This window comes from Panthera tigris, chromosome D1, assembly GCF_018350195.1.
Source record: "Panthera tigris isolate Pti1 chromosome D1, P.tigris_Pti1_mat1.1, whole genome shotgun sequence".
Classification (NCBI taxonomy): Eukaryota; Metazoa; Chordata; class Mammalia; order Carnivora; family Felidae; genus Panthera; species Panthera tigris.
This window is the reverse complement of record NC_056669.1, coordinates 105,021,867-105,041,077: the sequence shown is the minus strand read 5'-3', so window position 1 is coordinate 105,041,077 and position 19,211 is coordinate 105,021,867. Positions and strand designations below refer to the sequence as shown.

The window sequence follows — 19,211 nt, the reverse complement described above, 5'->3', positions numbered from 1 at the left end:
GGGATGTGGGGAGCTCACACTGGAATCCTGGAGCACAGCAGGGTGCCAGTAAGGATCAGGTCCCAGCTCCTCGAGGCTCCCGGCCCGCCGTTCTCCGTCCTCACCGGCTTGTGCTAAAACATCCAAGTTGGCAGGGCACTTGGGGACCTCCCTGCAGCCAGCCCCCTTTTTTCCCAGCAAAGGGACCAGACGAACAGTTGGGCCTACAAGACTTGCCTGCCGCTGTGTGACTACAGGGTGCCCGAGCGATTTCAGGCAAGCCGTTACCCTCCTGGCTCCAGAGCACCCCGGGGTGAACTGCATGACTGTGCCACTAGCCTAGACACAGCCGGAAGGACACGGTTAGCGGAGGGCTGGCGAGGCACGAGCGGAACCCACGTCCCCGACCTCTGCCCGTTGTGCCAGGGTTCTGATTTCATAAACTCATGTCCTCTGTCCTGGCCTCGTCTTCCATCTGACATAAGAGCGAGGCTCCAGGGCCCTTCAAAGACCGAGGGACATCAGGCAGGAAAGGCCTTCCCTCCCGGCTCCCACCCGGCGTCTGGAAACAGGACCCGGCGGCCCGGCCCACCTTTGTTAAGCGTGTGGGGCTGACACCGGTTGGGAGTGAATTGTTACTTTCCAATACAGAGGAGGGTTTTCTCCAACAGAAAAGAGTATGAAACAAAACAAAGCGCTCCACTATACGTACCCTCTCCCTTCACCCCTGAATGTTTGGAAAGAAACCAGGTTCTCAGGCCCCTTCAGGCTCAGGGCCAGGCGAACTGCTGCGGAACTCGTTACTAGTTCGTCGCCAGTTCACCCCCAACCAGACCCGCAGCCGACAAGCCAAGGGCTCCGTGCAGCCTGAGTTGCAGGGGGACATGCTTAATCCACACATATAGCTCTTCCCACGCCAGGGTGAGGAGGGATGGAATTGTTTAGGACACAGCCTTTCTTAGGGAGCAGCTGGGGGCTGCTGGGGAAGGGCTGACTGGGGGATGATCTGTTTCAGAATGAGTTGGGAAGGACTTCTTTCCAAAACCAAGGACATACGGCTATCAGATGAGCACAAGGTCACAGGCAAGGCCAGCCTGTCCTCTTCCGAACTTGCCTCACTGTAAAGCTTTGTGGGGACACTCCCTCATCAGCAAGGAGGTGAGAAAGGAGGACCTATTTACTCATGAGCTTTAAACAGCACTGGCCCGGGGCGCCTGGGTGGCTCAGTGAGCTGGGCCTCCTACTTCGGCTCAGGTCATGATCTCGATGACTGTGGGTTCAAGCCCCACGTCGGGGCTGACAGCTCAGAGCCTGGAGCCTGCTTCGGACTCTGTCTCCCTCTCTCTCTGCCCCTCCTCTGCTCATGCTCTGTCTCTCTCCAAAGTAAATAAACATTAAAAAAATTTTTTTTTCATAAAAAATAAATAGCACTGGCCCTTGGGCTCAGCTGATCATCATGCTATTTGATGTCCCTTATCTAAAGACTTCTATGACAATATCTCCCTTTGAGATTAAAAGGAATTTACTAGATAAGGCTTTAGATAAGGAGTAAACAATATAATCAATTGAGTCAATATACAAAAGCAGGATACACCTGCCCTCTGGGTTTTTTTTTTTTTTTTTTTTTTTTTTTTTTTGCTGGTTTTGTGGGTCTAATTTAATATGGAGACAGGGCTCGGAAGGTCAGAGAAATGCAGGATGTGCTCAGTCCCAGAGCCCAGAGCAGCCCGGTGGGAAGAAACTGCTCACAGGTGGCTCTGCCTCGTTACCCTGCGGCCGCGGCCACTGATCCAAGAGGAGACCTGGCTTCCACAAAGTGAGATGGTGCCGTGCCAACCGCTGACTGACGGGTGGACGCCCAGGGCTGCTGGTATTTACCTTTAAGTGGCCAATGATGAACTTGTGGACGAAGTGGTTCCATGTGGACTTCTTGTAGACTGACAGGTGGCCATAATCGTGTTGCAGCCATCCAGCTTGGGCCTGGGGAGAGAGATGCTTTCACAGTGCCAGCTTTCACCCGTAACCAGCCTCTGTGAGCTGGAGGCGGGGGAGGGGGGCGGTTGGGGCGGGGGCTTCCGGTGACCGGTGAGGGTGTCACACGTCACCTGAGAGGTAGCAAGGACAAAGGCCGTGATGACGGTTGGAATCCAGCCATTGCCAAAGTAAAAGATGGTGAACCAGGCGATGCTCTCCATGGCAATGATGTGGGCCAGGAGGAGGAGGAAGAACAGGTGGTTGCTCTTAAACAGGTTCATATCCTCGGCGGTCTTCCTCAGGGCCCGGAAGTCCTCCGTGATCTGGGACTGTTGAGCAAGAGCACAGGGAAGGTGTCGGCCACCTGGCTGCTCTGGAGGGGACCGACGTCTTCTGGCCCAGAGAAGCGGTGGCCAGGGGGGCCGATCCACAAACCTGCCATCCCAGGGAGCCCGGCCACCGTGCACCGCATCAGCGGCCTCCACGGCATCCGCCTGGGCCTCCGCAGCCCTGGGGACCGCACCGTGTGGCCACAGCCAGTCGAGTAGCGGAGAAAGGACTCGACTCAAAAGCCTGCCTTGTACACACCGTGTTCACAGTGACATTATTCACAAGGCCAAAGGCAGAAGCAACCCAGGCCTCCATCAGTGGAGGATGTGGTGCATCCACACAGTGGAATATCACTCAGCCTCAAAAAGGAAGGAGAATCTGACACCTGCTGCCGCACGGATGAACCCTGAAGACATCGTGCTCTGTGATATTAAGCCAGACGCCAACGGACAAATATTGTATGATTCCACTCAACTCAGTTACCTGGAGCGGGCATATCACAGACAGAATGTAGAATGGTGTTGACCGCGGCTGGCGGGAGGGAGACCGGGGAGTTCATGTCTAACGGGGACAGTAGCAGTTCGGGGTGGGGAAAAAGTTCTGGACGTGGGTGGTGGTAAAGTTTGCATGACAAAGTTTGAATGTACTCAAAGCCACTGAACTGTGCATCTAAAAACGGTTAAAATGGTAAAGTTGATGCTATGGATATGTATATATTACCACACACACACACACACACACACACACAGGCACATGCAAGCTTGCATTTCCCACTCCCCGACACTGCCCTGACTTGTTCTGGGCACTCTGTCGAGTCTTGAGGGGATTGCGGTGGGGGAGACAAAGCAGACAGCTCAGGGAGGCAGGACACCTGATGGGCACTGGGGATGTGGGGCCCCGGAGACCAGGGAGGAGTTGGGGGTGGCTCTGGGGAAACGAATGTGACTGGGAGACAGAAGGGGGCTGGGCGGCAGGGGTAGGGCAGGCAGGGAAGGAGAGAGGGTGCTTTGAAAGGGTAGATGGGGCGGGGCATGTGTGGAGAAAGCCAGGTTTGGGAGCCTGGGTGATAAATGTCGAAGAATCTGCCAACCATTTAAGCAGCAGGGAGAGTAGGGAAACAAGGTGGGGGCCAGAGAAGCAAAGCCAGGAAGGAGGGAGCCCACAGGACACTGTGGAGAGGAGAGAAGCTGCCTGCCTGCGGTGCGGGGAGGGGGGGGGAGGGGGGAGGAAGGAGCCCCAGGTCACCTCCAGGGAGGGGTGAAGACAATCTCCCCGCTCAGACCTCAAGGGAAAGGGGAGAGTAGGGGCAGAGTGGTGGAGATCCAGGGCGGAAGGGAGGTTGACCTTAGGAGGGCACAAGGAATGGCCTGTATTTCCCAGGGAAGGAGAGAGAAAATGGTGTGTGGGGGGGGTGGGTGGAAGGGGGGTTCAGGGGCTGGACAAGAAGGAAGGACCCTGTGCCAGCCTAGCTCGACTGAGACCCTGGAGGTGAAGAGGTGGGGGATGAATTACTCGAAGGTAGGGGGCCAGCCCAGGCTGGCAGCGAGAGGAGAGGGCTCACTGCAGAGCCTCTGGGTGCTCTCTGACCCCAGATATTGGGCAGTGGCTCTTCTGGACTGACATAAAGCTCCCTTGGCCCACCCCGGCACTTTCTGTCTTGGGCGAGCACCTCCCCCTCTCCCCACACACCCTCCCCTCCTTTCTTGGTCTGGGCACACTCACATTTTTGCCATGGTCCTGGCCGGGCTCTTCTGGGGCCAGCTCTCCGATCAGCAGAGGCTTCATGAACTTGTGCACAAAATCAAGGTCACGGTGGAAGGCTCGGAAGGCATCCTGGGGAGCAGGAAAGCAGGTGGTGAGTGGGGGCCTCAACCCAGGGAGGGCAGGGCTCACCAGCACCGGCTCTCTGTGTCCCCACATTGATTGAGGCCTCCCGGGACCCGGCCCTAAATGTTCTCTCCAGCCTCATCTTGGCAGATCCCTCTGTGCCCAGCTGCGCCGGCGGCATGCCTGGGTCGCCACCCTGAGCTCACCAAGGGTGCATGCGGACATTCAGGATGCCGCCGAGTGAGTCAGAAAAATGCGCCCCTCCAGGGAGAGGCACTGTGCGGGCACAGAGCTGGGCAGAGCCCAGGAAGGATAAGAGTCTCCGTAGAATCCCTCCAAGGGGTGCCTGGACCACCCACCAGGCGGTGCGCCTGGCTAGCCGCCAACAGCACCGGGCTGGAGCCTGCTACGACACAGAAAACGTGCTTAGGAGATCACGTCAAACCAAAAACAATTACAGAACAAGGTAAAAACCATTTCTGAAAAAAAAAAAAAAGTTTCCGTAATCTGAAAAAGTATGAAAATAATTACTGAAATTATGGGAAAAAAACCTTGGAGAAGCCTTACACTATTACGTGTTAAGTTGATTTCATTCCTTTTCCAACTTTCTCTAACACGGATACATTGCCTTTAAAATAAAAAAATAATATTGTAATATCCTATCATCATATTATCGTAATTCTGATTATAAAGTAATAGCATGCCTAATTTGGGCAAATTGAAGGAATGTACAGAAGAATAAAGAGAAAAATAAATACCACCCAGACGGTGAGCACCATTGTTAATATTTTAGTTTATTTTCTCCAGGTTTTTTTCTGTTATGTCCATTACTTTTTTTTTTTTTTTTTTAATGTTTATTTTTTGAGAGAGAGTCAGAGCACGAGTGGAAAAGAGGCAGAGAGAGAGGGAGACACAGAATCCGAAGCAGGCTCCAGGCTCTGAGCTGTCAGCACAGAGCCCGACGCGGGGCTTGAACCCACGAATCGTGAGATCGTGACCTAAGCCGAAGTTGGACGCTTAACCGACTGAGCCACCCAGGCGCCCCTCTGTTACATACATTATTATCTAAGCCACCTCATAACAGATGCAGCAGTTCCATTAGAGGTGAGCTGGCATCAGGGGGCCCTCGTGGGCTACAACATGCTGTCCCAGTGGTCAACAACATTTACCCTGCAGTGAACCAAACTGAGACATTGCAGGGCAGGGGACTAGAATGACGCCACGAGAAATCATCAGAAATGTCACCGTAGTGGAGAAAAAAGTGTGCGTGTGCGTGTTGGGAGGTGGGTGTTTCGATTTTTAAAAACCGACAAAGATAAGACACAAAGATATAAAAACAGCAATGCTTGGGGCACCTGGATGGCTCAGTTGAGTGCACGCTTCTGGCTCAGGTCATAATCTCACGGTTCATGAGTTCAAGCCCTGCATCGGACTCTGCTGTTAGCCCAGAGGCTGCTTCGGAACCGGTTTCCCTCTCTCTCTCTCTGCCCTCCCCTCCCTGGGTGGCTCAGTCGGCTGAGCAGCCGTCCGAATTCAGCTCAGGTCATGATCTCACGGTCCGTGAGTTCGAGCCCCGTGTCGGGCTCTGTGCCGACAGCTCAGGGCCCGGAGCCTGCTTCGGATTCTGTGTCTCCCTCTCTCTCCACTCCTCCCCTGCTCACACTCTGTCTCTCTCTCAAAAATAAAGATTAAGGAAATTTTTTTAAATGAATGAACATTTACTTCTAAAAAGCAGAAACATAAAAACAGCAATGCTTGATCTGAAAGGCTCATATTTGGGGGGGGGGGGAGAAAAAAAAAAACCTCAGCCGTTTTCCAAGACATTTTGGGAGTTGAATGAGAAGATTTGAATATGGGCCGGACATCTGATCACATTAAGGAGTTATTATTAGGTTTCTTAATAGCAGCAAAAGCATTGTGATTATTCTTAGGGGGAGGTGGTGAAGAATCTAGGGCTGAGGTTGCAAAGAAAATCGCACGCGCATAAAGAGGGGAAATGCAAAAGTGGCAAAACGTTTCGATCTTGGTTGAGGAAATACAGGTATTCACGACAGCAATCGCCAGGCCTCTCCCGCTCCCTCACTGCATCCCTGGCATCAAGTCTTTTTGCCCAGTCTTTATTCCATTTGTATCTAGAACAGACTTACAAAGCAACACTTTGTGCAGTTTTGGAGGCAAAAAAAAAAAAAGTCCATGCCCCACTAGCTGAACAGAAAGGGCTCAGATCAAGTATATTTTCAGAGCAGAGATGTGATGCTGGTCTGGGCCCCGGGCAGGAGGGGAGGGGGCCTGGGGGCCGGCGCTGACCAGCTCCGCCACTCTGGGCCAGCCTCAGCGCCCTCTGAGAAGTGAGGACCTTCCCAGCGCCAAGTTCGAGGCTCCCCGGGGAAAGGCCGGCCGGGAGCTTTGAAAGCAGGGCCCGGGCATCGGCGGTGCCATGGAGGCAACGCTGCCCTCCAGTGAGAGCCTACAGAAGCCTCTCCATTGGCCGTCCTCACATCAGACCACGGCTTTCGAGAAATGACAGGAAGTCCTTGGTGAGGCAGTTTCCTGAGGGCCGGCTGCTCTCTACTCCTCGCTGGGAGGTGAAGTTCAAGTCTGCAAGTAGTTCTGACCGCTTTCTGAGCAGGCCTGGGGGGACCACCCACGAACCCACCAAGCTCGTGCCCATGCCGGGGTCTCTGCACGGCTCTTCCTTCTGTCTGGAGCCCTGCTCCCATAGTGTCCCCCGGCTGGCTTTTCCCAACCGCCCTCCAGTCCCACCCTTTCTCTGGGCCTCGCCCTGTTATGCGGTCTTCCTCACAGTTGTCGAATTCGCAAGCCATTGTATGTACTCACTTCCTTCTCGCTGGTGTCTCCCACAAGGATACGCGCTCCACAAGGGAAGGACCCCAACTGTCTGGTTCACTACGAGCAACCCCAGTGCCTAGGAGGGGCTCGAAAGTGAATGCGAGGGCCCAGGACCCCCCAGCTGTGCTCTCTCTGACCCCGCGGAAGCCTTTCCACTCTGCAATCACGTTCAGACTCTTCTTGCGCCGTTTGGTGCAACTCTGCTCGTGCTTCTAAGACCCCAGAACACTTCACCTTCTCCAGCACCCGTGCTGCTGACTGTGGAACCATCCCACACTGACACAGCCACGGAGTCACAGGCTTTGTGCACGTAAGGCAGTAATCTTTACCAAACTCTGAGGCAGGCCCTATTTAATTTTGTTAGGTTTAAAAAAAATGTTTAAGATGTTTATTTCTGAGAGAGAGAGAGAGCAAGCAGGGGAGGGGCAGAGAGAGAGGGAGACACAGAATCGGAAGCAGGCTCCATCCAGGCTCTGAGCTGTCAGCACAGAGCCCGATGCGGGGCTCGAACTCACGAACCGCGAGATCCTGACCTGAGTCGGTTAAGTCGGATGCTTAACTGACTGACCCAGGCACCCCAGGCAGGTCCTATTTTAGAGACAAGAGGCTGAGGGAGGTGAAACTGCTAGCCCACCGTCACATTCCAGGGGTGCCTACTTCTAGAGTTTTCCAATGTTAGTACACAGGCGTCAATCCAAACGAGCTTTCTCCTCCCTGAGAGTTGAGCACTTTTTTGGGCCTCCCCGCTTTGGAGCGTGGAGTGTCACGGGCAGGCCTCACGCACTTACAGAAAGTTCTCGGGAGCTGTTTGGTTACAGAAGGGTCTGGCTGGTGTAAGGTGGGTCCCCAGGCAAGGCAAGACAGGGCAATGCAAACGTTGACTTGGAACCAGAATCTACCCTAGCCCGACAGGAAGGGAGGCCAAAGGCTTTCCAGGAAGGGCTGGGACAGGGGCAAAGAGAAGGGAGTGGGGACAGGTTGGGAGCAGACTGGAACTGTCCCCAGGAGGGCAGGTGGGCAGGTGTGTGTAGTGGGGGGTGGGGAGGGCAGGCCGCAGGCAGAAGCACCAAAGATTCCCAAAAGGAAGACACGCACGCCACATTTCCTGCTTCTGCCACCAACCCAGGGCCAACGCCAGCCAACCTCTGCATGAAGACACCTTCCCTGGCCCGGCCCCAGGGTCTTCCGACCACACGAACGGTTGGGTGCCATGATCTGTTTCTGGCTATGTCCCCTTCTCAGCAGAGCAAAGCTAGTCTCCGGTCCGGCTTTGGACATCTGGGGCCTTAACCCGGGACCGGGAAAGTACAGGAGCAGCAAAATCAGGGCATTCCAGGTTTTCCAGGTTGCAGGGACTCTGGAGAACAAGAGGGGTTAAAGAGGGAGAAGCAGAGGAGGGACCCTGAGTTCCCGGCCAGAGACGGGGTCGCTGACTTCCTCTGCACAGCAGAGGCCCTGGGCCAAGGGAAAGGGGGCAGTGGAGGCTGTGGGCAGCCAGAGGGCCCTCGAGGGGAGTGCGCCAGCTGATGTCTGGCCCATGCAACGCCCCCCCCCCCCGGGGGTGGGAAGGGTGCAGTCGCACAGGAAGCAGGTGCCTGCAAAAGGCAACAGATTCTCATGGATGCTAAGACGTGGGAGGATGCTGAGCTGGGGACGGTACCCTCCCTGAGACCGCAGTCAGCGGGAACGGGACTGCTCGGTCCCGATCCAGCTCTAGGAGATACAGCTGCCCTCCAGTCACAACCAGAAGACGGATTTCACATGCAGTGAATGCCTCTTCCTTTGGTAAAAATGGGGTCACTGAAGTCTCTCTCCTTCACACTCCGTTTCCTATTTCCTGAACCCCCTTGCCATGTGTGCTGGGGACATGCACGTGCCCACCTGTGCGCGGGAGGCCAAGGGACGCACAGTAAGTACAGTACCGATCCCTCACACTCAGAGCGCGTCCTCAAGTTCAAGGGGTGAACTCACGCACAGCCCATTTGAGCCTGGCAATGACCTCCCATTTCACAGACCTAGAACGCAAAGTGCATAGCAAGTGCCTTGCCACGGGATTCACAAAGCTGGGATGCGATTCTAGGTCCTCTGCCTCTCAAAACCGTGGCCCCCCTGCCCTATCTACAGGAGGTCAGAGATTTGTTCCATTTTCAGTGTGGTGCCTTTTCAGAACAGCGTAGGAGCAGGTTCACAGATGGAACCAATCCTGACCTCTTCCCGCCTTCCCTCGGTTCTAAGAGGGGACCTATGCAGACAGGGCAGGAGAAGTTGGAGACAAGGCAGGAGCAGGGGGCAGAAATGCGGGAGCTGGTGCCTAGAAGGAGGGGGCTTGAGGAAGGAGTGAAGCGAACCCAATAGATGCGGTCACTCTCTGAATTATTCATCTTTTTTTTTTAAGTGTATTGATTTTGAGAGAGACAGTGAAGGAGAGAGAGCACATGCGAGCAGGGGAGGGGCAGAGAGAGAGGGAGACACAGAACTTGAAGCAGGCCCCTTGCTATGAGCACAGAGCCCGACCGACGCGGGGCTCGATCCCGTGAACCACGCGCTCATGACCTGAGCCCAAACCAAGGGCCGAACGCGTCACCAACTGAGCCACCCAGGCGTCCCTGAATTATCCATCTTTATGCCCAGGGCCCAGCCCAAAGCCACAGAGACAGCGAATACGTGTGTCAGATGAATCGTAGTTGAAGATGAAAAGCCCCGAGTCAGGAAAGTTCGGAGGGCCAGAGGAAGAAAGAATAGGAAGGGAGGGTGGATGGGAGAAGGGGAGGTGGGAAGATTCAGAAACCCTCGGCTTAGGGCTGAGCCCTGCCACTTGAGCAAAATTTTAAACTTGAGCGAGGTCTTTAAACCCGAGAGCAATGAGAGATACCTGTGGGGCTGAGCTAACACGCGGGCATGTGCCCTGTGAGTTGCAAAAATCAAGTTCAGGCAACGCCAAGTGCTAACTTCTGCAGAAGTGCCAAATGACAACGGTCCTTGGCTCTGTTGTCCTTTTGAGGAACAAAGAGGTGTTCCTGACTTCTGAGGCCTTTCTCCAGGAGCAGGAAAATCCCTTCTTGAGGCCCCGAATGGTCTCAAGAATGGCTTCCTTGACTTCTGACCTCTTGGGAGGATGTTCCTGCCTTGCGATGGGCTCAAAACAGTGCACTGCAGTGCTCCGGGGGGGGGGGGGGGGGAGCAGTCCCTGTCTGCTGCCCAGTCCCTCCCCAAGCTTGCATGGCCCAGACACTCTGGCTCTCCCCAAGCTCTGAGGAAGAGGTCCATGCTCTGAGGGGCAAAGCTACCTGCTGAACAGCTTAAAACCAAGGAACTCTTGATTCCTAACCTATTCCTGCCTCTCCGAGTCCTCTTATACACCCCCTGCTTCCCGTGGCCTTTTCCCATCCTGGTCCCAGACAGCAGAGAGAGAGAGAGAGAGAGAGAGAGAGAGAGAGAAAGAGGGAGAATCCAGTCTTACACTCCACTGTTAACTCAACCACACCACCAGTTAGGGCATATCGCTCCATAAAAGCCTCGTCGTAGAAGGTAGTAAGCTTTGGGGGAAAGGGTTGTATATATGCATTGCTACTCCGATAAAAGCTGGCATAGATTCAAACTTCTTTCCTCCCAATTCCTCGTTGCTTACTTTTTAAAAATTTTATTTTAGAGGGAGAGAGGGAGAGAGAAAGAGCACAAGCAGGGGAGAGGGGCAGAGAGAGAGAGAGGAGAGAGAATCTCAAGCAGGCTCCACACTCGGCGTAGAGCCCAACTCGGGGCTCGATCCCACGACCCTGGGATTATGACCTGAGCCAAATTCAAGAGTCAGATGCTCAACCAACTGAGCCACCCAGGCGCTGCCACTGCCCCCCCACCCCCGCCGCCTTGTTGCTCATTTTACACGATCTTCATTTTTCTCCAACTTGTCTGATAACGCTTGGTCCGTGGCATTTTCCTAGCGTTTACAGCTTACGAAGTGCTTTGCCACACAATACATTATTTTTCCACATAAGAAAATATGTTTGATTGCGGAAAGACCCCAACCCGGAGTCAGGTTTTTTACTTGAGTCACCCTTACCCAACTTCCCCCAACAGTTTGTGGGAAGGTCCCCAAGCCGTAACGCAGATGGTCTGAAAACCTCATGTCCACTAAGTTATGATTCGCATTACAGCCCCCGGGGCACTGTTCTCCAGCAGGTGAGACCGGATGGGCCCCAAAGCTGTAAGCATCTTCTCCTGTGGGCCCTCCTGGGGATCTCGCATAGGCCTGGACCCTGCTCATCAAAGCAGCAAGCCATTAACAGCCGGAGATTATAGCTGCCTGGTCTGGCCTCCTTGGCTAGGCCCGTCCCAAGGAGCCTTGAAAGAGGCAGGGAGATCAAAAGTTGCACCGCCAGGGGCCCATACTGCTAGGACAGCAAAAGCCCCGGACAGCAAACGTCCAGCTGCAATGATCTACGAATCCCTCCCGTGGCTTCTCCCCTCTTCACCCTGCTCAAGTAGCTTTCAGCTCATTGCCACCAAGAGAGGCTTTCTTCCCTCCTTGACTCTCTCTTCGCTTCCCTCTCTCCCATCTGAATCCACTGGGCTCCAGCTGCACCTTAAAGAAATGCAAGCATTTCAGACTGGGGGCGGGGGTGTGAGGGGAGGGGGCTGGGAGGTGCCCCAGGGGCAGAGCCACACCTTTGGTGTGGGTAAGATGGGCAGCTGTGGCTCCTGCCGAGGCCCCATCGCCCCAATACCTTTCGGTGTGCAGATGAGGAAAGGCATTCCTGGCAGGATTTAGACACAGAGGACCATTGAGTAGTTGAGGAGCCCGCGAGTAACCTTGGTGCAGCTGGGACCCGTAGCCAAGCCCGCCTAGTGCCGCTGAATCCACGCAGCTCAAGGCCCCTCTCGACCTGGGCTTTGCAAACGCTCCTTCCAGTTCCCCACCCCGGGGGCCCAAAAACCGACCCCCCGGTGGTCCTTGAGGGCTTGGGAACAGGAGGTCCCGGGCGGTCCCTTCGTGGCAGCCACTGTGGACCTTCTTAGACAAGGATTCCAGCAGGAGCGAGCCCGGCCTGGACGAGCTTTTTCCTTCCCCGCCCCCTTGTCTGGCTGGAGAGTGAGGGACGCGCGCTGAGTCCACAACTGGCCCCTCTCCCGCTCGGTCCCGCGGTGCCCCTGAGCCGCCATCTTCCACGCTGGGGGTGCCACCCCCCCTAAAGCCCGATTGCCCCCTTCGGAGAGTCCCTAGCTCCGTGTGAACCCGGGGGGAGGAGCGGACGCGTGGGTCCCAGCGCGCGCAGTAGACCCCGCGCGCTTCTCCACCGCCCGGATCTCCACGGCGGCGCCGCCTCCCGCGCCGCAAAATCCGACCCCCATAGCCGGGTGGCCCGGGCCGTCCTAAAGGATGAGGGCTGGGGGGGGCGCGGAGGGCGAGCGCAGGAGGCACACTTTTCCTTTCCTCCCCGACGCCCCAGGCTCCATTCAGCGCTGGAGGTCTCGTCTGCAGCCCTGGGACTCCTGGCCCCCGACTCCCGCCTGCAGCAGAGAAAGGTGGCGGGGGAGCCCCCAGAGCCTTACCGTCGCATCTTCCCCCGCGTAGTGCCCGATGACCCGCTGGCCCCCCGGGTGCCGGCTGGACCATTTGGTGATGTTGTAGACCTTGCGGTCGATGACGAGCCACTTGTCCGTGCGCAGGTTGTGCTTCTGAATCTCCTCCCAGCTGAAGGTGGGCATCGGCGCCTCGCGCTCGGTGGCCCCCCCGCCCTGGTTCCCCCCTTTCCCCATGCTGCCTGCCGCCCGGGACGCCCCGTGCACTGCGGCCTCCTCCGCCGGCGGCCCGAGTGTGCGGCCCGGGCCCTGCTCGGTTTCGGCTTTTGTCTTCTCCTACTCCTCCTCCCGCCGCGCCCCCGCCCCCAGGCCTCCTCGCCCGCGCTCGGGAGTATCCCTGCCTTGCCTCCCGAGTCTCTCCGGCTTCCCGGGGCCCTCAATCGGTCCCTTCCCTCCGCCCCTCCCTCCGCCCCTCCCTCCGCCCGCCAGCCCGCGGTGGACTTTCGCCTCCAGTAAAAACTCCCGGGGAGCTCAGGACCCCGATGCCTCCTCCGCCCGCCCCTCCGGCTCCCCCCGCCCGCGGCTCCGCATCCTCCCGCGTTCTCCGCCGCCCGGGTTTCCACAGTGATCAGCAGAGCGCTTGCACCAATCCGGGCGCGTCGCCCCGCCTGCCATTGGCCCAGGAGGATCTTTCGAAGGCCAGCGGGCTGGAACGGCGGTCCCCGGCTCCCCCCGCCCGCTCGCGCGGAGTGGAGCCCTGCGGCGAGGCCGCTACGTGTCCTCCCTCCCTCCACCAGCTCCTCTCCCCCGCCGCCCCCCACCCCCACTCCAGCCCCGGGACGCCGGAGGAGATGCCAGAAGAGCCGCGCGGCGGCGCGGGGGTGGCTGCAGGGCCCCGCGCGCGCCCCCCGCTCCGGGGCTTTGCACCTGATGCCGGCCCACTCCCGCAGCGGCTGGCCCAGGTGACGCCCTTCCCCCCGCGCGCTGGAATCGGGACTCCGGTGTCTCCCGCCTTCCACGCTGGCGCCGTCCTGCAGCCTCCCTGGAGCCGGCCTCGGCGTCGCCCAGGGCTCGGGACCCTGGTAATGCGGAGATCTCAGAAAAGAATTGCGGGGCCTCCGCCCTGCCTCTTTGTGCGAGGCGCCCATGGTGGTGGCGGGGGAGCGAGGGGCGCGACGGTGATCCGGACGGTCCCGGCCCTGGACTCTGGAAGCGCACGGTCTTTGGGAGACGGAACCGGCGTGCGGTACAGGACCACACACGACTCACACTGGACAGTAGTGTCGCATACAGACTCCAGGAAATAAAGGGGGAGGCATCTAAAGGCTAGGTGGGGAGGCAGGCCCCCAGACTCCAGCTGGATCGGTGTCCAGAGCGAAAGGTCTCGCCTGGAGCCCTGGATCCTGAAGGTGGACTGAGGATAAGTGGGATGTAAGGAAAACCGGGGGTGGGGTTGAGGACAGCCTTGGGAATCAGGAGTAAAGGAGGGGCCCTCATATTTCAATGGGATGGTTTCTAGGTCCCCAAGCACCGGCACGCTCTCCTGATGAGGGTGTCTCACCCCAACCCTGCGAGGTGAACATGTAGCAAAACTGACTCCATCTGGAATTCACTTTGCCCTGGACACTTCTCCCTCGCTTGTTAATCCACACTAGACCTGTCTGGCACTGTAAGCCTTTGGGACATCTGTTGACCTGAGGTTTCAATAGGAGTACTGAATTAAGACAGAACACATTGCACAAAGTACAGAACATTCTTGCCCTGTCACTCCATAAGCACACAATAAGCTTATAGTTATCAATTGTTTGAAGTTTCTGAGGGAGGGGCGCCTGGGTGGTTCAGTCGGTTACGCAGGTTAAGCATTGGACTTCAGCTCAGGTCATGATCTCAGGGTTCATGGCTTCGAGCCCTGCATCGAACTCTGTGCTGATAGCTCAGAGCCTGGGGCCTGCTTCGGATTTTGTGTCTCCCTCTCCCTCTGCCTCTCCCGGGCTCATGCTCTGTCTTTCTCTCTCTCTCTCAAAAAGAAATTAAAGTTTCTTAAGGGAAATTGAAGAACCTGGGCTATGTTTTTGTTTTTTTTTTAATGTTTATTTATTTTGAGAGAGAGAGAGCACGAGCAGGGGAGGGGCAGAGAAAGAGGGAGACACAGAATCCAAAGCAGACTCCAGGCTCTGTGCTAACAGCACATGCAGGGCTCAAACCCACAAACCTGAGAGATCACGATCCAAGCCGAAGTGGGATGTTTGACGGAGCCACCCAGGTGCCCCCAACCTGGCCTATGTTAAAGACTTCTGACTGACTGCTTACGCGCCCGTGGCAACTGTAGCTCGTTTCTTCTTTTCTGCTTCCCTCCCCCTCGAAAAACTCCTGATGGCACTGGGGTAGGAAGATGGCCTTTCGGGACGTTCGTTCATCATTTTCGCCGTCAGCTGGTATTCTTCAATAAAGTTGCTTTTCTTGCCCCGACACCTTGTCTCCCGACTTACTGGCCCGTTGCGAGACAAACAGATGGGGCACGGGTTCCATGACAAACAGGACCCATCTTGTTACAGCTAATACGGTGTGGAGAGACTGAGGTTTAAGAAAGATGAAATGATGGGGCGCCTGGGTGGCGCAGTCGGTTAAGCGTCCGACTTCAGCCAGGTCACGATCTCGCGGTCCGTGAGTTCGAGCCCCGCGTCGGGCTCTGGGCTGATGGCTCGGAGCCTGGAGCCTGTTTCCGATTCTGTGTCTCCCTCTCTCTCTGCCCCTCCCCCGTTCATGCTCTGTCTCTCTCTGTCCCAAAAATAAAATAAAAAACGTTGAAAAAAAAAAAAAAAGAAAGAAAGATGAAATGCTTACAGCTAGCAAGTGACACAGCCGGGCGCCTTCCGGACATCACCCTGCCTCTCTCTAATGAGGTCAGTGGAAAGGAGCCATTGTAGAAACTTCGCTGGAGAGCAAGCCGATGCAGGGTGGGGGTCGCGGGGTAGGAAGATCACTCTAGCCAGCAGGTGGGGGGCGGGGTAGTGGAGGCCACACAGGGTCCCCTCCGGGCCATGGCCACAGTGGTCAGCCTCCTCTGTGTCCTGCTGGTATCCGTCCTGAGCGTCCTTCATGCCTGTCATAAGCTCCGACAGGAAGAGAATGAAGCCTCTCCGGCTTTAAAGAGTGGCAACAGACATCCACAACCAAAAAGCCTGGCTCACAGGATAAGAGAGGGTGACGCAGGCACTCAGGGAGAGTACGCAGGCTTTCATGTCCGTTAAAGGTGCACTGAAACACCAAGCAAGGCTGTGATTTTTTTTTCAAAGGGGGATTAACACAATACGTAGATAACCGTAATGAAAAATTTTTTAAAGGTCATGGGGCTCTGAAGAAGGAGTGATCATCTGAAAGGGAGAGCCGGGAATTATCTCGGGGAGGAGCCTCGAAGGCTGAGAACAGGGCCGCAGGAGAAGCCACCAAGGTCTAAAAGGCAGTGAGCACAGCTGAGGATGGGCACGAAGGGGGGAGGCCAGCCAGGGGGTGGGGCGGAGGGGAGCACTCCAGGAAGGAGTGGAGGAGGGGCTGAAGTGAGAGGGAACTTTAGAAGGCTGGAGCCCATGGCCAGTGCTGCCTTGACCCCCATCTGCCCTTCTGCTCTGTTATTTATTGCTGTCGCTGCTTGAAGGAGCTGGTGAGTCTGCTCCTTTAGAGAAAACCTCACAGTACCCAGCTGACCCCAGAGTCACTCAGGAAAAGGGGTGATCTCAGAGCCGGTCTCGCGGTTCCCATGGTTTCCCGCTGCCCCACAGAATCCCTCCTCCCCAGCACTGCAGCATCCCCGGGGATCTTGCCAGGACCTCATCGTGATCATTGCACTTTATCAGAAACAAAAGAGAAGAGCCTGGGTGGCATGGAGCCCAGGTCCTCCCCACCAGCCAACTGGGTGAAAGGCTGGGCAGAGTGGGATGGGGGTGGGGGCTAGGAGACAGGGCCTGGGGGCTGGAGCCTGTACAGCCAGACCCCACTGAACAGCTGAGGGGGCCTTTCGGTCTGTGCTCACAGGGGTTCTCTGATGTCTGCTGGTGGACGGACGGGGTCGCCCAACGCCCTGCAGGGAACAGCCCTGGGGGTGAGGAGAGGGAATAGGGTTCTGACACAGAGTCCCCCTTCCCACCCCACCACCCACCCCCAGACTGTGGGCAGAGGACCAGTGGCCGAAGCTGCATGCTCCTTCTGGCCCCTTCTGGCTCCTCCTTTCCTTGGTTGACAAAGATGGCCAAGGCACCACTAATCTTTGAGAGATCTTTGCCGACGAGGACATGGGCACTCAGGGTGATGACAGGTCTGGCCCCTCGACCAGCAGATAGTAGACTGGGTCCTAGAATGCCAACCCCGGATCCTGCTCCCATGAAACCTTCTAGAACGCTCTCTGAAAGGTCACCAGCCAGTCCAATCACCCTTCTCAGACCTTTCAGAAGCTTCTGGCAGGCTGGCCTCCTTTCCTCTTGCCATGCCCTGCTCCCTTGGTTCTATGACAATACACTATCCAATTCTACTGTTGGACCACCCTCCCCCCGCCTTTTTTTTAATGTTTATTTTTGAGAGAGAGCACACAAGCAGGGGAGGAGCAGAGGGAGAGGGAGAGAATCCGAAGCAGGCTTCGTACTGTCAGCACAGAGTCCGACACGGGGCTCGAACCCACGAACTGTGAGATCATGACTTGAGCCGAAGTCAGATGCTTAACCGACTGAGCCACCCAGGCGCCCCAAGGACCACCCCTTTTTTGGTCTCAATTTCTGTCTCTTCCTCCCCCTGCCCCCTAAATGTTGTTGGCCCTTGGCTCACTCAATATTTTCTCCTTCAGGGGCCAAATTTGGGATGTGACCACACGAGGGATGATTCTGGGTCTCAAATCGACACCCACTTAACTTCCTACACAGGCAAAGCCGAAAGTCCCACTAGCCCGACAGACTCACCATAACCTCCTGAGTCAAGAAATCGGTCTTAGCAGATGTATCGCTTGGATCCAGCCAGGTCTCATCTTCACTGCTTTTTTTATTTTTTTTATTTTTTTTAACGTTTATTCATTTTTAAAAAAAAAAATTTTTTTTTTAATGTTTATTTATTTTTGAGACAGAGAGAGACAGAGCATGAACAGGGGAGGGGCAGAGAGAGAGGGAGACACAGAATCTGAAACAGGCTCCAGGCTCTGAGCTGTCAGCACAGAGCCCGACGCGGGGCTCGAACTCACGGACCATGAGATCATGACCTGAGCCGAAGTCGGATGCCCAACCGACCAGGCCACCCAGGCGCCCCAACATTTATTCATTTTTTGATGGACAGAGAGAGACAGAGTGTGAGTGGGGGAAGGCCAGAGAGAGAGGGAGACACAGAATCCGAAGCTGGCTCCAGGCTCTGAACTGACAGCACAGAGCCCGACGCGGGGCTCGAACCCACGGACCGTGAGATCATGACCTGAGCCGAAGTCGGACGCCCAACTGACTGAGCCACCCAGGCGCCCCATCACCTTCACTGCTTTTGATGCAAAAGTGAATTTGTCATTTTCCCTCCCCAGTCAGCCCTTCCTTTTAACTTCCTCATTTCTAGTCATAGCACAGCTTTTCTTCCTGACACTCGGTCTCAGAAGTTCAGAATGTCTTTTATTTCTTTTCTCTTGCCTCCCACCTTTGCAAAGAAAAGTTCGTTGTGTTCAGAGATTCACCACCGGCAGTGTCTCCCATCTGCCCCTTTTATTCCGTTGCCACCTGCCACTGTTCTGGTGGAGGGTCCGCCATCGTCCGCAGGGCCCAGCTCTCAATGAGGCTTCTGCCCATGGGTTCTTGTTGACTAGTGAATTAGTCAACAGGGATAGGGTGAGGAAGGAGCACATGTAAACATTTATAATGTTCCCTGAAGGGGAGCCTGGGGAGCTCAGTCAGTGAGGCATCCGACTCTTGATTTCGGCTCAGGTCATGCTCTCACGGTTCATGAGTTCAAGCCCTGCATCGGACTCTGCGCTGACAGTGTGGAGCCTGCTTGGGATTCTCTCTCTCCCTTTATCTTTCTCTGCCCCTCCCCCGCTAGTTCTCTCTCTCTCTCTCTCTCTCTCAAAATAAATAAACTTCTTTTTTTTCTTTAAAAAAAATTTTTTTTAATGTTTATTCATTTTTTGAGAGACAGAGAGTGAGCAGTGGGGGAGGAGAAAGAAAGAGAGAGAGAGAGAGAGAGAGAGAGAGATACAGAATCCGAAGCAGGCTCCGGGCTCTGAGCTGTCAGCACACAGCCCAACGCGGGGCTCGAACCCACGCACTGCGAGATCATGACCTGAGCTGAAGTCGGACACTCAACCGACTGAGCCCCTCCAAGGTGCCCTCAAAATAAATAAACTTAAAACCAAAAAAGCTCTTGAAGACATGGGCTTTGTTCTGTAGCTCCAGGGCCCGGATTCCAGTCCCAGCTCCGGCCCCTACAATAGCTGTCAGGATTATAAGGCTACAAATCAGACAACTACAACAAAACCTGAAAACCACTGGGCCGTTTATTCAAGTAATATACCGAACACAAGGGATTTATTCTCACGATTCTTGTTATCCTCTCAGAAGGACCAGGTTTTGGGTGCCACTGTGTCTTTGGCTGCCAGTGCTGATAATTAACATTTCTCGAGCATTTACTATGCACTCAACACTGTGTTAACTCCTTTACATCCCTTATCTCTTTTAATTTTCATAACCACCCTCTGAGCACCGCTGGAGACACTAAGGCTC

At 55.6% G+C, this 19,211-nt stretch overlaps 1 protein-coding gene across 1 annotated transcript in view; it reads right to left on the bottom strand.

Annotated features, from left to right (window-relative positions):
• FADS2 (fatty acid desaturase 2) overlaps positions 1–12,910 on the bottom strand; it is a 31,894-nt gene extending 18,984 nt beyond the window's left edge. The window contains exons 1-4 of the mRNA XM_042959591.1: positions 12,508–12,910; positions 4,006–4,116; positions 2,085–2,282; positions 1,858–1,959 (exon numbers count right to left, since the gene is read on the bottom strand). Of these exons, the coding sequence (XP_042815525.1) occupies positions 1,858–1,959; positions 2,085–2,282; positions 4,006–4,116; positions 12,508–12,714 (618 nt within the window). The 5' untranslated portion in view covers positions 12,715–12,910. The remainder of the gene's footprint in view (positions 1–1,857; positions 1,960–2,084; positions 2,283–4,005; positions 4,117–12,507) is intronic.
• Positions 12,911–19,211: the final 6,301 nt, after the last annotated feature.